At 41.7% G+C, this 21,585-nt stretch overlaps 1 protein-coding gene across 2 annotated transcripts in view; it reads right to left on the bottom strand.

The window, feature by feature from the left end:
- The window catches only part of HLTF (helicase like transcription factor), a 57,277-nt gene that overhangs the window by 8,649 nt on the left and 27,043 nt on the right, over positions 1-21,585 (bottom strand). Inside the window, exons 16-25 of one of the 2 annotated variants that reach the window (XR_002100576.1) lie at positions 20,274-20,412; positions 17,958-18,093; positions 17,552-17,731; positions 14,461-14,585; positions 13,005-13,183; positions 7,373-7,498; positions 6,621-6,733; positions 6,092-6,272; positions 2,725-2,805; positions 1,730-2,045 (exon numbers count right to left, since the gene is read on the bottom strand). Coding sequence is in view for 1 of the 2 variants with exons in the window: in XM_019532563.1 (XP_019388108.1) it covers positions 1,893-2,045; positions 2,725-2,805; positions 6,092-6,272; positions 6,621-6,733; positions 7,373-7,498; positions 13,005-13,183; positions 14,461-14,585; positions 17,552-17,731; positions 17,958-18,093; positions 20,274-20,412 (1,413 nt within the window). In the remaining variant the exon portion in view is untranslated. Of the gene's footprint in view, positions 1-807; positions 2,046-2,724; positions 2,806-6,091; positions 6,273-6,620; positions 6,734-7,372; positions 7,499-13,004; positions 13,184-14,460; positions 14,586-17,551; positions 17,732-17,957; positions 18,094-20,273; positions 20,413-21,585 lie in introns of those variants that run through there. The other variant, XM_019532563.1, reaches the window with a different exon arrangement.

Genomic DNA, 21,585 nt, shown 5'->3' on the forward strand with positions numbered 1-21,585 from the left:
TCATATCTTTGTGGAGAAGATATCTGCTCTTAAGATTATATATACCTCAAGGCAAGCCTTATGGAAGTATCTGTTAGTGACTAGGTAAAAAACAAGTATAGATTGCAGATTGTTTAAAACCAGTCTATTTAGAATGATAGTCATAGGACTTTTATTGTCTTAGCTTAGTTCTTATAGTCTTCAGCCTTCCTCCCTACTACTACACTTGCTTGTCATGAATTGCTTAATGTGCAACCTCCTGGAGCAAGTCTTGTTTTCTTATCTATCATAGTACTTAAGGCATTATTATCCTGTTTACAAAACTGGGGAGACAAGGAGAAATGGGACAACTTTAGGCACCAGGGTAACAGAATTTAAGGAGTGAGAAAATAGTCTTCGATAGTATTCCTGTCATATCAGTGAATCAGCACAAGAAAAATATTAAAAAACTGACTAGTCTTGTTTAGTGGCTGAATACAAGTAAGGTCCTTTTAGATTTCCTTTTAAAAACCTGGACTATTCCTTTGGAAGGTATCATCAAAACTTGCAGTTGCTGTTCATTTACCCTTTAGAATACTAGCCAGCTATTGTTAAGTAGAAAAAAATCATAATCATTTCCCTGCTGCTACAAACTTATCCTGTATTTCCCTATTTTTCTTCTTGATTATGAATCTGATATAATTAGGCTGGGAGTTGGGTCAGTTGTGGTAGAGGAAGTACAATGCCAGGGATGGAAACAACTGGGAAGAAGGTAGGTGGGATTAAAAAACAGCATAATAACAAATCTTAGTAAGCATGAGGGAGGGGTCGTTGGTTTAAAAAGCAAAATAAGACAAAACTACTCATCTTCCGTAAGTCAGTCTGTACTTAAATCAATACTCTATCTGCCATCTTCCAAATTATGTTGATTAGTAGGAGAAATGTGTTGTGTTTGTAACCCTTATAAAAAGCAGCTTTTACTCACTTCTCCCCCCAAATATATAAGCACAGTACACATCACAAACAGAGATACTTTGTATATTGCCTACAGCAAATATCTGCACTGTAGCACAGTAAAAATTCAAAAGCACAGATGCTTAGGTAATAGCACTAGAGCTAAACTAGTATTCAAGTACTCTTATCCAAATGTTCTATGAAAAAAAAAAAAGTGTGGGTATAAATTTAGAACTTCTATACACTTCTGAGAAATTTTACACATAAATGGACAAAATTAGAGGGCTTTATACATAATATAATTCACTTCAGACAATTGGTTCCCTACTATATCCATAAAGGAAGATACAGAAGCTGTCTTTCCATAAAAATCTTTTACTTACCATAAAAACATGTAAAACTATATAGACCGATAGCTAGAAAACAATATAGAAATATTATTCTTAGAAGACTGTATTGCCTTACTAGTTTTGCAATTATTATTGATCAGCTATCGGGGAAGGGGGGAGCAAACACTATTGGTTTGGTTTAAAGGACATGTTAATGTTCAGCCTATGTATTATTCACACTTCTTAATATTTCTGTCTTTGGAAGAAGAGATGACAATATTCTCAATGCCAGAAAAATACTAGTTGAATTTTCATTCTAAAAATCAAAATCAAAATCCTTGCATACACAAAAGGCAGAGAAAGGCAAGTCATTACTATAATTCTGTGCCAAATCGGGTTTTTTTGGTCACAAGTTGTAACATTTGGGAAGTGAAGGGAGCTTTACAAAAACGCAAAATGCATTAAAAAGGGGAAATAAGCATCAACACAAACTGACCAGGAAAAAATTAAATTTCACTATTTGAGTTTACAGCCCTGGCAATGAACTTAGTAGCATAATTATAAACCCACGTGAAGTATATATTATGAACATGACTGCCATATCAACTATAACTTTGTTATTCACAAATAATTAACCACCTATCCCAAAAATTATAAGTCAATTAAAGTCTTAATTTCATTAATTTTGGTTTGTTTCACTTCACTAGCAGTAGGCTTTTTAGTTGCAAAGGCTCCAGCAGCCAGTTTCCTCTTCTTATTTTGGATGCTCAGCATATTTTCTTCCACTGAATTCTTCACAACAAACTGAAATAAATTGAAAACTCAGTTAAACACAGAGATTAAAAACAAACTAGAGGCCTATTGCCAAAACGGAATCAGGACACTCATTTAGATGCCTGAGTACAGGATTAGAAATAAAACATTGCCTTCTTACTTTGAAGAACAAGGTAAAGCTAAAAGAAAAAAAAACCAAAGTGCTGCACACATTCTAAGCTTTTTGGGGGGAGGGAATAATTTTTCTTAGATTGTGATTTGTGTCCATTTTGGATTGTTGGGGGAAAAAATTTTTTTGCTGCTGATAGCAGCAGAGGATCTGCCTCCAATGGTCCTAAATAAGATCTTCACAGTTGACTTTGGAAAGAGACTTTGGCTGCTAAAGAACAGATCAGCAGGAAGGAAAACAAGTGACATGTAGAAGGGCACTGCCTTTTCTGTCAAAAAATAAACAACATTATCAGTGGACTAGGCATCAACACCCAGCATATCCTGTGCCTAAAACTAGTAAGTTAGTTATGAAAAACGCTTATTCAATTTTACATTTCAGTATGTACCCAAAAACACAGGGCGACATCTTTTTAAGCATTTAAAAAAACCAGGCAAATTATGTCAAATACTTTCAAATGAAAGTGTTATTAAGCAAAAGCCCCACATACTTCTATATCATAAACATAAAATTGTTCAGACGTAAGATCTTCCAGCTCACCTTGGTGATAACAACAGCTTGCTTCTGGCCAAGTCTATGACATCTGTCAAAACACTGGTCTTCTGCTGCAGGATTCCAAGCCTATAAAAGATGCACAATCAAGCTAGGCCTTGTCCCAAACAAGCAGTTTACAATTTGATTTTCCAGTCTAGCAAGACATATTTGAACTCAGTAAAAGTCATGTTATATCAGTCACAGACTATTATGAACATGTAATTGAGGTTTTGAACTTAAAAAAAGCCACCACACACACACAACAGTTACTGCCAGTAATTACTCTTAGGAAAATTCCTTTGTACATTCACCTCTACAGGATGTGGCCTCCCACTTCCCTAGGCATCAGGTTACAGAACTGCCTTGAAAAGCCATTTTATTGTGGGTCCATTAAGAAACCTTATAGATAGGGCAATGCCATCACCTTAGCATATGGATACAGACATCTCTCCCTTCCTAACTGCTGAGTCCCAAACATTGAGGAAGATGAGCTGTACATATAAGTATGCAGAAGCAATTAAAAACAAACATAACCAAGAATTACAACTCTTTTATCAAAAAGTGTTTTCATGGCACCAGTGAGATGATGGTGGGCAAAGAGTTCTTCACTTAAAAAGGGACTGATGCACAGTTCACCCAAACAAATGAAAAAGCACCCAATTCTAAGTTGCTGAGAATTGTCCAAAACATTTTACAGATTGTATGTTAGCTCTTAATTGAAGTGTTCCTTCAATTTTTAGATGTTTAGTTATTTAAAATGAGACGATGTTCTTCATATTAACTTAGGGATAAAGTGCCTGGTAATGGGATCATTTTAACCTCTCCTCCTATCAGTAACCTTTTGGATTTTTCTAGAAAGTTTGTTTTTTTACAAAGAAAATAAAAAATTAGTCTTTTGCCATTGAGAATAAGAAAACAAATGTCCTTGGGTGGCAAATGTCTCCTGGAAAGGAACACAGAGGGGATACTCCAACATGGTTGAAAATCTGAGAATGCCTAAGCATGGAGCTGGGATGGGACTTGTAACTTTGTCCTTATTATAATATTTACTTGAGAGGTGTGTGTGTGTTAGAGGCTGATAAGGAGAGTCACTCTGCTTAGAACATAATTTAGGTCCAGTTAGGGCAGGGGTTCCCAAGTGGGGAAAAATGCATTTATTCTGCTCTTAAGGAAGCTGGTCTCTTGTAGAAAGAGAGAAATGGGAATGTCTTGAACATGACTACAACAGATATTGCTGCTGTGGTGCATGTTTAGGGAGGCTAAAATAAGTCTTAAGACTGAGTACAAAACATTTTCTGGAACTACTAGATGAAGCAACTCTTTTTCCAGTGGTCCAAGTGATGCACCTTATAACATTTCAGGGTAGAGCCTTTCCTAAATTTTAAGAGGATATCTAGCAGTTTCAAAGAACAGAAATATTAGTCAATGGGTTATTCCTCATGTTGCAAGTTGGAGCATCTCTGGATGCTTCAAGACAGGATGTCTAGGGACAAGAACAAGAGATATAAGAATTCCTCTCTCAACAGCAGCTCTGGTGATCAATGTTGCACAGCTTATATCAAGATGATTGGTATGACTCCCATGTCCAGTGCAATTAGGACAATGAGTTCAAGCAAAGAAAGGACAGCATAAAGACCACTGTTCAAACAGACGCTTAGCTGAAAAGTACTGCACTGTAAAAGAACACAAAAAGATATTGGCACTCAATGTTTTGGTCTGATGTGAAGTGCTCTATTGCAGGGTGACCTGACCTGCAAGCATTCTGGCCATCCAACCTCCTTGCTGACAAAGGTGAAGAGCTACTAGGTGGATTTAGTTCTGAATGTACCATATTCAATTTTTTTCTTGTCCCTACTGATAATGACTGGGAATATACTACTCCCTGCTTGTTAAAAAATACCTGTAACTGTTGTGTTGTCTGCAAACACATGTACTTTATAAACAAAACCACTCAAAGAATAAAAAGCTTTGAAGACCTCCCATACTATTCAGAGCTCCAGCACATCAATATGGAATTTTGTACTCAGTGTAGCTGGAGGTCTAGAAAATATACACCCCAACCCAGATTGCAAACATTACTAGCAACTGAGACAGCACAAATAGGTCTCCCTTTCTTGGAAGCAGGGTGAGGAGATGCATTCCTGTGAAGAGTTTGCACAGGAGGTGTGTAATTACCCACGATCCAGTGCTGTAAAAGTCTTACATTCAGATGAGCAAAAGCTGACAGACAGTCTAATAAGGCCATCAGACCTAGTATTTTCAGAAAAAAACTTGAGCAAAACCATACTACTTGTTCCAAGAGTTGCCAGACAGCTTTGACTTTTGAAAATTATCTTTTCTCTGAAGAAATATTCTTGCATGGATAGAGTCCAGGAAAAAAACTTCAAGAAAAATGGTCCTTTGTACAAGCTGAAACAATACCTCCCCACTTGGATTAACAATCCAAGGATGGGGAGAGGCTATGTATGTACCATGTCACTGACGAGAGATTCACGGACCTCTGGCATCAGGTAACCATGGGGGGGAAGGCAACAGTGAAGGTCCCTTCTAGGTTAGAGAGTACCAAAGAAGACAGGAATTGCATTTCCTTTTTTCCCCCCTTTTGCTCACACTCTTCTGGAATAGAGGTTGGCTTCTGCTCATCTGCATGGGAATCTGCATAAACTTGTAGTGCCATGACAGTAATGTTAGTAACCAGAGGATAGATTCAAGGCCAGCATCAGCGGTAGCAATGCCAAACAGAAGGAGCAGCTGCCAAAGAGGGCACTTCCTGCACTGTTGCCAAGCCTGAAGCCTTAAAATAGATTATGCTGGTTTTCAGCACTTGTCTTAAATTTAGCTGGTGCTGTGCCAAAACTCTGTTCACAGTAAAAGTCAGAGAGGCTTTCAGTCTTCACCCCATGAAACTAAAGTATACTCCTTACGTAGGCAGACTTGTCTGCCTATGTCCTTAGACCAACACGGCTACAACCTACACCCCTTCTTACATAGGAGCATGACAATACTATGCTTGTGCTGACTCTCAGCAGATGCTACTTTTCAAGGCAATTCCACAGCTCAACACAAGGGGGACTGAATTCAAAAGAAAAAGAGGCTTGGCTCTAGGCAAGAAAAGTGATAGCCATGCAATATTCTCATGACAGATATTAACACCTTTCGTGATGAGGCGCTCAGGAATTTTTACTGCATCCTATAAGCAAAATCCATTTCATAAAATGCTTTCCTACATCAAAAGGAAAATAAGTAAGTGGCAACTTTACAATGCTTCTCCCCAGGTATCTATTGGTGTTACTGATTCTCAGAGGACCTCATTTCTACTTCTCCCTAAAATCCTGAAGGGGTTGTAATTACTTTTGGCAAGACTATTACATACCGGATCCATTAAGAACACTCGTGAAGCTGCAGTCAAGTTTAATCCAACCCCGCCAGCTTTTAACGACAACAGCATTATGGTTGGAGATCCTGCTTGGCTGCTTTGGAAGCACTGAATTGCTTCTACCCGTTTTTTCTGGGGCATGGATCCATCTAAACGAGTAAAAACAAAACCAGACTCTCTGCAGAAGACAAGGGGGGGGGGGAATTACCAAGATAATAATAATAATAGGACAATAAACAAATCATTTTAACATCCTGACCTCTACTTGTCATTTTTTTTAAAACTATTCGATTGAAAGGTTATACATGCTTCAGGATCTCTCTCTCACACACAGTCAGGCTTCATACTGCTCGACAAAAATACTTGAACTAAAACTGTTCTTTTAATATTCTAAAAGATAAAAGGTATGTTTTATCGTTTTTATTCTAAAGAAAGTTAAAACGTTTAAACTACTTAAAACATACTCCAAATATTTTAACCTAGCAGCCCACTCACTGTACCCAAAATTATAAATTATTCTACTTACCTCAGTGGTGTTTCTATTAAAGACAGGAAAGTTGTGAATTGAGAAACAATCAGACACTTAACAGCTGGATTCTCCTTCCTTAGTTGTATCAAAGCATGCATCAGAGCATTTATCTGAAAACCAAAATGAAGACTTATGCAGTTAGATGATGGCTTGTTAGTTTCCACTCTTGCAGCTAATCTGAAAACCCCTGGGCTTCAGCACTGTGTTCTCTGAGAAATCAATATACTGAATTAGCCTTTGAAAAGACTAGTTCCAAACAAAAATTGTTTTTACTAGAAGAATTGATGAGACAAAAATAAGGGCTGGCCACTTTTCATGTTGACACTGTGGCTCCTGAAGAGGCAGGTCATGTTTGAGGAGCAAGAGCCTCTTGTTCAGTGTCAAAAGCCGTGGCCGACTGTGGAGCAGCAGCAGCCACCGTGTGCGACCTTCCCCCACCCCCTATGTCTGCCTAGGTGGGCAGCGCCTGCAAGGGATGAAATTCTTCTAAATTATTACTAATTAATTTCTGAGACATTAATAAGATTTTATTTATATTTCTTCCAAAAGATGGGGAGGACAAAAAACCATTTTAATCTAGGTTTAACACCACTGCTGAGTTATAACAATTTTTTTTTCTTTCTTTACTGCAGTTTACGATCACTGTGGGATTTTCTGGTTCTACTTGTACTAAAATGGCTTGCTGTATGCCTTGTAAATTCAAACTTAAAACAGAATATTTCTATATATTTTGCTAAATGTCACTATACTTTTGAACTGGGTATCCATTCCTGATCACTTTTCTTCACACTCTCGAAGTCTGACTCCTCCAGAGGACATTCTACCAAATGCTCTAGTCGAAGTTCGTTCCTACAAAGAGGGCATTTGGCATTTGGCTGTAAAAAAAAAAAAAAAGAAAACTTAAGTGTTAGTAAAAGTATCCTTAACACTACAGGTCATATTTGGAGTCGATTTTTCTCCTGAAAAATAACATTATCACTCATGAGTAGTTCAAAGGTAACATCATGAACAACAGTCAATTAAACTGTATGATATTCCCATTCATGCTAGTTTACATACACAATTCATTGTGAAGAATCTTCCAAATCACAACTGACTGTCAATGCAAAAAGAAGAGACTTGTATTATTAAAGCAAGGAGGCTCAACCTCCAGCTTGTGGATCAAATACAGCCCATGGAGCCTTGGCATCCAGCTCAAAGGATTCCCCACAGGTCTGGAAATTTTGTGGTAGGGGAGTAGTAACACTGCCAGGTATCAGCCTTCCCCAGCTGTCAAATTCCCAAGCCCTATGGGGCCAAATCAGGGCTGAGCCACATCCCCTTCTCTACCCCTGTACAACCAGATGAAGGCTTAGCCACAATCCCTTTCCCCCTCTGTGCATAGATAGCTATATCAGGTGTCACCTGGGGTCTGACACCCCCCCAACCCTTCCCCCCCTCTGCCCCCGTGTGGCACCATCACTTGTTTCTTTTTTATTTTGTACTAAAATACTTCTGCTTTAAAACAACCTATACATGTTTGGGGGGGGGGTGTTTGTTTGTTTGGGTTTTTTTGTTTTTTTTTGTTTTTTTTTGTTTTTTTATACACACCAAGTTAATTATGACTCCTCAGTCAGGTCATCTTACGAAGGAAGGGAAAAGAAAAAAAAAAATCTTCATTTTAAAATAAGGTCAATAGCAGAAAAATAAACTGTTTGTTTTTAAAAAGCCCAAGATGGTTCTTGTATCTTTCTGGAACTATATTCTCTGCAATTCATTATTTACATTTCATTTCAAAACAGGCAGTGCTCCACCAAAATCTGCTTTATGTTTAGATTTTCAGACAGTGCCTACAATTTCTTCTAGGTACAAATAGTTACAGACAGAATGTGGTGCCAATGATTGTTCACATTAAAACAAGCCTGTTTAAGGCCAAGAGAACTTGTTAAATAATTTAATAAGGCTAGATGCAAGATACACAGGCTAGCTCCACTAAATAGTAAAATTGTGTGAATGAAGAAGGGCAAGAGTTTTAGTGTATGCCTACTTTTTTTTTTTTTTTTTTTTTTTATGTCTGCAGTGCAGCAGCTCTAACACAGATAGCTTGAACATCAGAAGCAGTCTAGCCAAAGCAGCATGGAAGTTCAGAATGTTCTATACTACAGAACTTGCCTGAGAAGATGGATAAAATGTGTTGCCTAACACATGCCGAGCTCATAACTACGATAAAGGTAGCTCAGGTACGTCCACCTTTTACTGCAGTAACAGCTATGACTGCAAGGTAGACAGACCCGTAGTTTATCACATCTCAAAAAAGAGGGGCCCTTTTACAAAAGAACCTCTAACAGAAGACTTCACAAGTGTAAAAAAATATTTCTCTATTCAAAAATGTCTTGACTGCTGTGGTAAGAAACAAAAGTATGTCCATGTAATCAAAAGAGTTTGGCATGTCTGTTAATCAGTAGCTAAGGGAGGTGAGAAGGATTATTTCAGAGACAATAACAACAACAACAACAACAACCACAAAAAAAAAAAAAACCACTTTCACTGCCTTATTTATCATCCCATATACTTCCACCTAATGTAACGAAACAACAACAACAACAACAAAATAGTTTCACAGATACCAACCTAGAGAAGAAAGCTTCGTAGTGAAATGGTTTAAAACAATTAGTGCTGACCACTGGCGGCAGACAACTACAGCGAACCTATGAGTGCATCTGGAACTTTTGTTGAGCAATATTATAATATCCAGGCAAAGGCACAACTGGATCTTATGTGGTACCGACACAATTGCACCTATGGCCATGCTACACATCAGATCCAATCGTTCCATATTGCCAGTCCAGGGGGAGCCCTATTCTGAGCTCCCCCTGCACTGGCAAGAAGCAGGCTCCGATGGCTGGGAGCCCAGTGAGGCACAACCCAGACTACGAGCCCCATCAGTTGTGGGGCCCTTAGCCACAGCTAAGAACAATGCACAGCTTGGACAGGAAGTCCTGTCAATTGAAGGGCTTTTGGTCCCGGCTACATGAGGCGCAGCTGGGGCTGAGAGCCCTGTGTGAGGTCAGGTTTTCACTCCCCAATCCTAGCCTTGGGGATCATAGCAGCTGCAATTACCAAGGTTTGGGGCTTTCATGCTAGGCAAGCCGTACCCCTGTCAATTGACAGGGCTCCCAGTCATAGGAGAGACCCTGCTATAATGTGCAAATTAAAGCTCAATAGCAGCCTGCTATATAGTTATTGCACATTTTTTAGGTCTCACTTTACAGTTGGTTGGAGCTTTTTATTATGCGATAGCTACTTCGCATTTGTAGCTGGTCCTAAGGTAACTGTGCAACACATGTAACACGTAGAGGATACTTAAAGAGCTGCATTCTGTAGGGCAGCATTTTCCAAAATTTCGATACCCAGGACACACTTTCTTCTGGATTAAAACTGCTGGCACACTTTGCTCTCATACCCGAAAAGACGTGTTTTGGGCGGTTTTCCTTTTCCCCCGCCAAAACACATAACATATTCCATTCCCCTGTCAAAGGCAATCATACCAGTGCCAAGATGTACTGTTATTAAAAAAAAAAAAACCCAAAAAAACCCAAACAAACAAACAAAAAAACCTTTTGAAATTTCATGACACCCCAGCTGAAAATCAGAGACGGATTTGAATTCAGAAGACATATGGAAGAAGAGCCTTGAGGCTGAAAGAACTGAGAAACATTGATCTAGCTCAGTGGCCGGCAATTATTTCAGGTGAAGGGCCACTTACCCAGTTTTGGTAGGCTGTCGAGGGCCATGTGGGTAGCCTTGCCCCTTAACAGGTGCCTCACTCCCTGGTCACCATCTTGGGATCAATGCCACAGTGCCAGGGCCAGCACCGGTGGGGCCCAAAGTGGGGCGCAGGCTGGCAGGGGTCCGTAGAGCTGGGCTGCACCAGCAGGGAGAAGGGGGAGCTGGCCCAGCTCCATAGAGCCCCTGCCACCTGGGACCCTGCGCTCCTGCCACTCTACACTGAGGCCCACCGGCACTGATCCTGGGGCAGCAGTGCAGGCCCCATGCTCCCGCTGGCTCTCTGCCCACACACCCCCAGTGCCCCCCAGCCCCTCTTTACAGGTGGGGGGCAGTGCACAGCCCCACCCCCTGCTTGCCAGCAGGGAAGAAGCCGGTACTAAGTGCAGGGAAAAGCAGCCCCTTGCCCACCCCATAATTGGTGCTCCCTGCTGAAGGTGCTTGCAGCTCACGTGGGGCTGTCTGGAGTAGGCACAGGCAGTCCCAGGCAAGCTGTGAGCGACTGCAGCGCGGAGCACCAGCCACATGGCAAGCAAGGAGCCACTCTTCCCCACACTCAGCACCAGCTTGTAACCTAGCCCCACTGCAGCCTGGCAGTGGGGCCAGGTTACAAGGTGCTGCTGAGTGCAGAGGTTGGGGAAAAGCAGCCCCTCACTCACCCCATGCCCAGTGCCCTACGCTGCAGTCGCTCGCAGCCCTGGGGACTGCCTGTGCCTGATCCGGACAGCCCCGTGTAGGTTGCAAGCGCCTGCAGCAGGGAATGCCAGCCATGGGGGCGGGGCGAAGGACCTCTTTTCTCTGCACAGGGAAGGGCGGGCGAAGGACCGCTTTTCTCTGCACAGGGAAGGAGCCCAGGGAAAAGCTGAGCACCAAAGGGGGGGGGAAATGGCCCCTTCCCATGGCCGGTGCTCCCTGCTGCAGCTGCTTGCGGCTCACACAGGGCTGTCTGGAGCAGACACAGGCAGCCCCATGCGGGCTGCGAGCATCTGCAGCACAAGGCGCTGGCCACGGGGCAGGGAAGGGACCAGTGCTCCTTCACTGTCAGGGTCCCCTGTCCCCTTCTCTGTCCTTCCAGCCTTAAAATCCGCTTTAATTAGCAGTATAATCATACTGAACAAGTCCCTGCACAAGAGGTAAGGTCAGTAAAATTTTCCCAGTGTTTAGGAAGGAGGCACAAAGAAGTAGTTCCTTTGCAACCCACTTGTTCATTTACAAATTGTTATCTTTGAAGATGAGGCTTGCTTTTGATGGTTTTTGTCCTCAAATCTCCGAGATCAAGAAGTTCCAGTTCTTTGCAACATCACGTACCCATAAGAACCATCAGAAATTTCCAATGCACAGGAGAAGGAAGAGATGCTTGGTACGAGTCCCACTTCCTTCCTGGGGAAGAGGTCTCTTTAGAGAGATCTTGAATTTAAGGGTTTTCCACACCAATTCTAGCCCTGCCTTGTGTAGGACTTATCTCCTGTAAAGGCCTTCTTTGCAGACTTATCAAAATAGTCAAAAAACTCCTGATCAGCTTTTCTGTATTGCAACAGTGCTCGGGTGGAGGAACCTGATCTCCCAGCATAACTGAGCTCTGAGCCTTGTACTCTGGCAATGCAAGTGCTGGCTGGCTGCAAACCAGCAAGGCCTAATACGCACTCAGAAAAGTATTTAAATACTGCTTCATATGTGGAACAACAATTTTAAATTTAATCTCATTTCCAGGACACTGCCATCATGCCTGACAGGGACAGAAGAGTCCTGTAGGGAAATTGCTGCAGTGATGGATCCGGGAAGTGAATCCACAAACCTACTGGATCCCAATTCAAGGAAGGATGAGGAAAAAAAAAAAAAATAACAGGTCAATACAGGAAGAAAATGAATAAATATTAAATGTTTAAAAAACACAGGGGTTGGGGAAACTGAAAGACCAAATTATTCACCACTGGAATAAAAAAATCTAGTGGTTTAAAAATCAAAAAGGTAGGGCTTACTTCTGGAGCTTCAAGCAACAACAATGCTACACCTTTGAACCAGGAGAGAAATTTCATTTAAATTCAGAAATCAGCTTCTGATGCAGCTGGGAGGTTTTTTGTTGGGGGGGAGGAGGGCTTTTTTTGTTGTTGTTTGTTTTGGGGTTTGTTACATACAGCTAGAGACAAGCTGACCAAATGCATGAACAAAAAGCATTCACATGCTATGCTGACAAATCAGTTCCCAGCGTAGTCCTGTATATTTACAACAGTAAAGCACTAGATGCCATCACATCATTTCAAAGATGAAAAAAGAAAGAACAAGAGAGAGCAGGAAGAGCATGGAAATAAAAGTGAACAATGAGTGGAGAAATATGCATTAGAAGTACTCGCAAGGCTCCAATTAAAGTTCAAACAATGTTGTGTGCACACCTAATTCAGAGGTTTGACTGTATGAAGCCAAAGAATACTGCAGTACTGTTTAGATTCATAAATACAAAACATCTGTAAAACTACTTATGATTTGTTACCTGTGCTTTAGTGCAGTTAAGACACGGAATGAAGCCAGCCAACTGTTTTAAAATTCTATATTGTACTGGAACCAGACCACCAAAATCTTATCAGTCAAATAGTTAAATGTAATTAGAAAATAACTAACCTGTTCACTTTGGATGACTTCGCATATACACGGTTTACAAAACACATGTGCGCAATGTGTTATCACAGGAAAGGTGAGAGAATCCAAGCAAACTGCACATTCTTCATCTGATCCAGAGCTCAGAACCAGCTTCATTTTATTTACTAGTTTCTCACGCAATTCTTCAGGAGTATTATTTACTAAATATATACAGAAAGCAACAGCTTATGTTATACCTATCATAAATCAGCATGGTTCCACTGATACCAACATTATGTTGTTAATTTATAAATCAGACAGAGATCTAGCCCATCATTTAATGAAATCATTTGAATTTGGCAAAAAGCATGAATAAGAATTGTTTCACTATTTAAAAACATTGCTGCAATTCTCTACTTGACTTAGTTTAGTCTGAATAAGGGACCTTGACTAAATTCACACATTCAATGCTAAAGGTGAAAAACCACTGTTTGGGCACATCTGTGCAGTAGACCAATTAGCTGTGCAGTAAACACTGTGCATCTACCCATGCGCCCCTATTAGGCTGAAGTAAATTAACTCCACAGCAGAACAGTATTTGTAAATACTAGAGGTGCACCAATAAAGATTTTTTGGGCCAACACCGATGGCCAATTATTAACAAATCATAATTGGACAATATGATCCGATTGCCAATATGTAGCCTGGCAGGTTGGAGAGCAGCATCTGACTGGTAAGTCTGTGGGGGAAAGGGGCATGAAGGAGAAGTTAGAGGCTCCCAACAGTGAGGGAGAGAGTGGGAATGGGGATAGGGCAAGGTTAGGCACTGCCAGCCAAGGCAGGGTGAGATGGAGCCACAGGCACTTTGTCTGGAAGGCATCGGGGGGAAGGAGCTCAAGCCACTGAGCACACCTCGGGGGAAGCATGGAGATCTTTGCAACCATACTCCCTCTGGAACCCAAGGTTTCCTGAAAACATTTGTAGTGTACACAGGGCAAGGGCTGCGCTTGAGGGCAGGAACTGGCAGGGGGCTACATCAAAATTTTGGGGTGGCTAACTGTCCTCTCCCTCCCCCCCAGAAGTGCCCAGTGCCACCCTTGGCTCCAAGCACGTAGCCCACCTTTGCCCTCACCCTGTGCACAAATCTAGGGGGACATATGATCCCTGTTCTTCCCCCAAGGTGTGTGCAGTAACCAGTGGCACCACCTACCCCACCCATGCCCCCTGGACAAGCTATTCGTGGCTCCACTCCCACCCTGCCTCATCCCAACTGGGCAGTGCCTGCCCCAGCCCCACTCCCTCCCTCACCATGGGGGCCTCAATCTGCACCCTGATACCCCTTTCCCCAACAGTTTAAAGCCAATTAAACTATTCTTTCACACATACTATATTAGATAAAATGAACCATAGGGAAATCTGAGTCTTAACATTTATGTTCTTGGGTATGGAACCAAAATACTGCTGTTTTTAGAACTATAAGCCAAGTATATTTACTCACCACCAGTACCACTGAAAGAAGATGTGTTTGTGCAAAGGTGAGGATGACAACACAGCTGTCTCAGTCTCAATAAGACACCAAGGACATCTGCATAATGTGCCAGAACAGTTCCTTCACTGAAATATCTGAAGAACAAATTGTAATATTAGAATATGAAAACATTAAAACCAAAATTAACACATAGCTTCACTGGGTCAGGTTCAGCAATTCTGCTAGCCATTCTTCCCATCAAACAAATCAGTGGTTTGCCCTTTCAACATCTAGGTTACAGTTTTGTTTTTTGTATGTACAAAAAACAGAGCAGGTTATGTAACTACTTATTATGTAACTACTTACAGGAGTCAGGAACCTACAGCTTATGGGCCTGCAAAAAAGTTAGATCTAGTCTGAGAAGGTCTAACCTGGCCTAGGGTGAAACAGGGAATCAGGCAAGACAGCTGCTCTGAGCTGCCTATCGCCTACCTCTGCAGCATCCCTCTCAATAGCCGACCCTCACCTTGCTGTCCCATGCCTGTGCTTACACAGCCCCTGGGCAGCAAGAGTATCTGCAGCAATGGTAAGTGCAGGCAATGTGGGCGCTCTGAAGGGCAGAGACTTGTATCCCATGGCAGAGGACTGGGATGTAAGCTTCAGCCTGTAGCAGCAAAAACTTCTGTCTGCCTCTGGGGACTCCAGCTGGGTCACAGGTCTGGCTGATGCAGGCTCCACTCTTCCCCTAGTGATGAAGTCTTTAGTAACGGTTGCTAGCGGGTCATACCTCAATCTGTCATGGGCTTTCATGAAATTCAGTTACACCTTGTATTTGAATTTGACTCAAAAGAAACAAATGATTCTCAGCTATTAAAACTTGTTGTAGTGTACATTTGTTAAAAGCCACATGAAGTTGTAGCCATCTGATTTACACTGGACCTTCTTTATTCAGCTATACTAATACAACTTCACGGGAGTAACTGAAATTGAACAAGACGATTTGAGGTAGTTAGCTAATATGAATTACAGGACAAAAGCCTCATGCAGTACCAAGAGGCAGGAAAGTGTACCAATGTTGCATAGTTTCTTGATGTTCTCTCTTTCTAATAAAATTGTGAAACAGTATTAAGAATGAAAATGCTTAATGCAGAACCTTCTGGATTGTCTAAAACATTAATACTCTGCATATGCATGTGCTTGCTATAAACATCAAAGCAGGAAGCCTAACAACTTAGTTACTTTTTTCTCTTATCAACTGGTGAGTATTTCCCAAATCTCATTTGAGATTGAGTTATTTTTTCCCCTGATACAGGACATGAAATATTACCTGTAGCTTGCTCTACTGAAACAAGTTTTTTTTCCCCCAAGCATTTAAGAACTATTTTAAATACCATTGTTAGTATATTTTGTAATTTTTTGGCTTCTTCCAAGACAATTCAGGTCAACTATGATATATGCCATAGTGTACCTCATTCTTTTTTCACTCTTAAATAAAGACATGCTGTGCTATACTATTTATTCAGGGCACCAAGTAAGAATAAACAATCTGTCCTACTTCAGATATACACTATTACAGCTGGTGGTTTTCAGAAGTTTGACATTATGGCTGCACCCACACATGCAGGGACTTGCGCTTGTTGCACCACAAATAATAGTGCCACAAATGTGTAAATGGTTCCCAGTTCCCCATGCTCTGTGCAGGACCTACCAGACTGCAGTGACAGGTGGCTCCCTTGCCTGCAATTCCTGGGCCCTGGGTTGGGAGTGGGAAGGGAGGGGAGGCAGAGTTGGACCTGACCTCAAATGGGGGCGAGGCCTGGCAGCAAGGCCCTGACCCACTCCTTGGGCTCCTCCACACTCCCACTGGTGTCACACACGAGCTGGGGGACCTGTTGCTCCAGCGCTGCCTCGGGCCTGGCTTTAGCAACAGGTCTTGGCTGTGGCACAAGTCCCTCCTCACCGTCACTCCCAGTATGGCTGGACAACAGTGGTGTTGTAGACCTGGAGAAGGTCCCTGCCTCTGGGGACTCCAGCTGGGTCATAGATCTGGCTGATGCAGGCTCCACTCTTCCCCTGGTGATGAAGTAGTGAGGGGACTGGAGGGGGCGAGTCCGTGCCTGTAGGGCCAACGATTCTGGCCAGCTCCTCACAGTGAGGCATGGTGGATCACCCTGCCACCAAGCACTGGCTGGCATTGCACACAACATAAAGTTGCCTGCACAATGCCTTGGCCTTGCTCCTGCACTGCTGCCATATTCTGGCATGCCTCTGCTGGGCCATCTGTGTAGCAATCACCTGGTAAATATGCGTGTCCCAGTGTCCCTGGGCAAGCTGCTACAGTGTAGCCTCCTAGCCCCAAATAGCCAGGTGGTCAGTAACTTCCACTGGCCACCAGTTGGGTCCCTGGTACAAGCACACTCCTGTGGCTGGGTTCCCCATCTTGTCTCACTACGATCACTCATGCTGCCTGAAATGGACTCTGGTGCCTCCTGAAGATCAATGGTGCCTGCAGCTGTGGCCTAGGTGGCTCCCACAGAGGTTCTGGGGCTGCTAGCCAGGGCCCAGGCCTCAGTGGCCAGGCTTCTGGAGCAGAGACACGACTGCCCCCCATGCCCAACTCTAAAAGGTAATCCAGCTGGCCCTAGATGCCTGTGTGGGGCCAGGACAGGCTCTGCATGCATTGCAAGCTCAGGCCCCGTTGCTAGCCTTGACATGCTTCTGGTTGCTCCCTGCATGCCACACAGCAAGCTGGAGCAGTAGGGGCACAAATAAGCCAATAGAAAGACCTAGTCAACATCCAGAGCATCGCTCTGGAGGACTAGGCCTCCATTTGTGCTAGTGCATGCTATTTTGATGCACTTTGTGCCACTTTTTTCTTTTCTTTTTTTTTTTTTTTTTTTTTTTTTTTTTTGCTATCAGGAAATTCTGGTAGCAAATTTTGCCCCCACACTCCAAATAAGCAGTGCACCAAACACTTCAATGTTCAACATGTGCAGTTTGGGGTGCCACAAATTATACATGCCTACATGTGAGGACATGGCCATGCAAGTCTTCAGCATAACAGACTGTATAATGACTGATGATTATTATTAGACTCTAAGAGTTTATCATTTCTATTTACCTGCTAATAGCAAGTTTGCCCTCATTCTTCACAGCCTGATAGATTTGTCTCTCTTCCTCCGTAAGCACAACATGCTGAATAAATACTTTACGTTCTGGCAACTCCAAAACTGGCTTCCCTTTAATTTTGCTCATTTTAGTTCTTCTAAGAGTAATATTTTTAATTAGGGATTGTAAACGCCTAGAAAGACATAAATGAACCAGTTTAACAGGTTACCAAAATGTTTGCTTAATTTACTGAAAAACTAAAGAAAAAACAAACAGATCTCCTGCACAAAATCGACTACTATTATTAAATGAAGCATATTTTCAATTCATACATGAAGTGTAAAGAAATTAAAAACACCAGTTTGTCAATGTTTGTCACTGATCATACTTATCTGCAGCATACTATGAACTCTCCATACCTAAGCCCCGCTTGATCTCCCATCGTAACAGGGCGCTGAATTGTTCTATGCCACCACTCTCGATCAGCAAATGGTTTCAGTTTTAGAAAGGAGAGAAGTGACCACAAATCCTTTAAGGAATTCTGGATAGGAGTGCCTAAAAAAAAAAAAGTAATACTGAACATGTAATATGTCAAATACATAAATTAGGTTCCAAGCTAAAACAGCTCTCCCCCCTCAACCCAGATTCTGGGGTTTGTTTTTTTTTAAATGAATTCATGTTTTGGATCTGTGACATTAAAAGAAAGCCGATGCTCCTACAAATCAACTAATCATTACATTAGTATGCACTTGCACAGACAAGTCTTTCTACAGCTAATTCAATGCATACTTGACTTCAATGGAAGGATACAATAGGTTGACAAAAGATCTTAACCCACACAATAATGGGGCATCAGCCAGAGAAAGTGCATCATAAATAAATAAATAAATAAATAAATAAAGCATTGGCAGGAAAAAAAAAAAGCCCGAGGACTTTCATCTGTTTTTTTAAAGTTTGTTTAGTCTATTAAAAATGAAGTTTTAAAAGCACTAACTGCTATTAGAGAAGGCTTTTAAAAATTGAAACCACTGAAACTGGCTCGCTTAACATTTACTGAAAAAAGTCTTTGACAGCCATACACTTGGATAAAGCTATGTCTGCACATTAAAAGGAAAAAAAAAAAAAGAAATGATGGTTTCAGATAGGATTCCAGTCTGCCAATAGGCGGGAGTTTGGATTTAAAATGACACTGGCCTAAGGCAGGGATTTTCAACCCTTTTTTAATAAATGTACCCCTGGCAAATGGATGCAGAGCTAAGAGAGTTGGGGGTGTGCAGCTGGGAGCAGAGCTGTGGCAGCATGGGGTGGTGGCTCCTGCAGGGTGATGGGTGGCATGTGAGCTTCCTCCCCCACTCCCCCCAACCCCACCCATGAGGCCCAAAGAGGGACCGCCACTGCCCTCACCCACCCTCCCTGGCCCTGCTCCTGGGAGATGGCAGTGTGGGGTGGTGGCACTCCGCCCCTGCCCGCACATACCCCCTAGGGACTTCCCAAGTACCCCTGGTTGACAACCCCTGGCCTGGCCTAAGCCTAGGGATTTTAGACTAGTGTATTTAATGTTCCTGCCAGAACCTAGAAAACCAGAGGTTTATGGCTAGCCTCTTCTGTTCAGGATCATACAAATCATGAAATTTGGGTTCAGGAAGAATTTTTCCCCTAAATCAGACTGGCATAGGCTGCGGGTTTCTATCTTCTTCTGCAGTGTGAGGCATAGTCCTTTGCCTAGGATCTTCAGAGCAGGGCATTAACAGTACCTACATTTCCCCCAGCTTTTAACTGTGGCATATTATACCGTATTCTTGGTGTTTCAAGTATAGCACCCTGGACTTCTGTACGAGGGCACGAAGCAAGATTTTAGGGAATTCTTTGAGTTAATAACTACCAGTAAACAAGGGACTGTACCTGAAGACCCATAAGGCCCTTTCCAGGTCTTTGTTCCTAAGGCAAAAAGTGTTTGGAAGGCCATAATTTCTTTAATTTTTTTAAATCATCTTTTTTCTGTGCGAAATATTGTAAGACACACAAAACATGATTGTGACAAAACCACTGTCCACAGGCAGCAGAAAAAGCTGAACACTCATTTTATGACTGCAGCCACACCCAGAAGGGCTAGTAGCTATCTAACATGTGGTATGTTGGGGCTCCACGCAGCACACATCTTTATATTCTTCTACTTTAGTCAGGACCCAATTCAGGCAAGTGCTACTGTGCAGAACAAAACTTAAAACAGTTCCACTGATCTAAGTCAAGTCTATGCGACTAAATGTGGCTCAGAATAAGGGTGCCTTCCTGAATTAGGACAAGGTAAATTTAAAAAAAAAAAAAATCTACTTCTTTAGAAGTCTGACATGTTAGCTCATAAGTCTGTCCCTTCTTTCTTTGCTGATCATCTAGCTATATTTTGGATATCTAAATAAATTAAATAGTTTAATTTGCTTGTATTCTCAACCTTCAAAACTAAAACATCACCAGAAATGGTTTTTGCTTTTATACATTTCTCATTTGCCCTAAAGAAACTGAAGAAATGCTTCATGCATTCTTTCCAAAGCTGTTTTAGCCTGAACTAAAGCTAAATTACGAAGATCAGAAATAAGTCTGAACTTTGGACACAGTCACCAACAAATGATTTTTAGATAAAGCCAAAGTGAAAACAAGATATTTAAAACTACTGAGGTGATGCCACTGCAGAACATAAATAGTAACATTGCATTTTCTACATAGCGGATATTTTTCACCTGTCAGTATCCATCTTCTCTGTGCCTCCAGATTTAATGCAGCTTTAGTTTGTAGCGCATTTGGATTTCGTATTGTGTGCCCCTCATCCAATACCACTCGGAGCCATTTAAGTTTGTGTAATGGACTATCACCTCTGCTCTGAAACAGAATTTTTGACCTTGTAACTCAACAAAATACACCATTTGGCAACTATGTGCATTTACAGACATACTTTTTCATGCCCAGACAGGCTGGAGATCCAGCATGGAGCTGACGTGCACCACGCTGCAATGCTTACTCTTGTATAAGTGGCGAAATGCACATCAGCATGGAGAAAATAGCAGCAGTGCGTTCTGAACTAAAGCATCTTCTATGTGTTTTAGTTAAAAAGCATGCTGCTGCCACTTTCTATGCACTGATACATATTTTGCCACTTATACAATTGCAAGTGATGCAGTGCAGGGTGCTTTTCATAGCCCAATGACAGAACAAGTCATCAAATCTAAGAGAAGCGAGGTAAACTCATTAAAACAAGTATTCCTGCAAGTATTCCTGTTTATCTTTACCCCTCAACATAAAATAGAAAACTAGGAATGACTTGTGTATTTAACAATTCCTGAAAAAACGTGTATCAGTAGTCTGAGACTGAAATTTTGGCAATTAGCTGCAGCAAAACGAAAGCCGGCAGTAAGGTTTCAAAATCAGGTCAGAAAGCATGAAAGTGGGATAGGGCTAAAGGGTATTCAGATAGCAGTTATTTCAAGAAAGCAAGTCCAAGGTTTTGAAAAGGTACAAGCTTGCAGATGTAAGAATTATACTATAACAGCTGACAGGTGTTCCCAAACTCTCCCTTCCCTTTTTAAAGCAACTGAAAAGGTATGTATGTCTGCCCACAGCTCTAAGCACTGTACATTTTTAAGGCTGTAAAGGATAACAAGTTTTCAAGTTTTCAGTAGGAGGTCAATCCCCAAATCTAACTGACATTCAATGACAGTTAAGAAGCTGTTTTTAAAAAGCTTGTGCTTTTAAAAGTCCCCAACCAAAACCATTTAGTTTTATTAACCCACAGCCAAATCATTTTGCAAAAGCAACACATAAATAAACTGGAAATGCAGCAAACTGCTACCTAATCCTTCCAGAGGCACAGGTATTGTGCCCCCTTGGCCACCTCCGCATTTTCAATAGAATGCTGGGAAGCAGCAGAACAAGTACAGCTTAGGATTGCTTGACAACACAATGCTCAAATATGCCATTACCATAATTCAGTTCACAAGATGGATTTGAATATATAGAATAGATTTTTCTTAAGAAAAATGAGCGTTAAAGATTTTG

This window comes from Crocodylus porosus, unplaced genomic scaffold (genome assembly GCF_001723895.1).
Source record: "Crocodylus porosus isolate Cpor-Errol unplaced genomic scaffold, CroPor_comp1, whole genome shotgun sequence".
Lineage (NCBI taxonomy): Eukaryota > Metazoa > Chordata > Crocodylia > Crocodylidae > Crocodylus > Crocodylus porosus.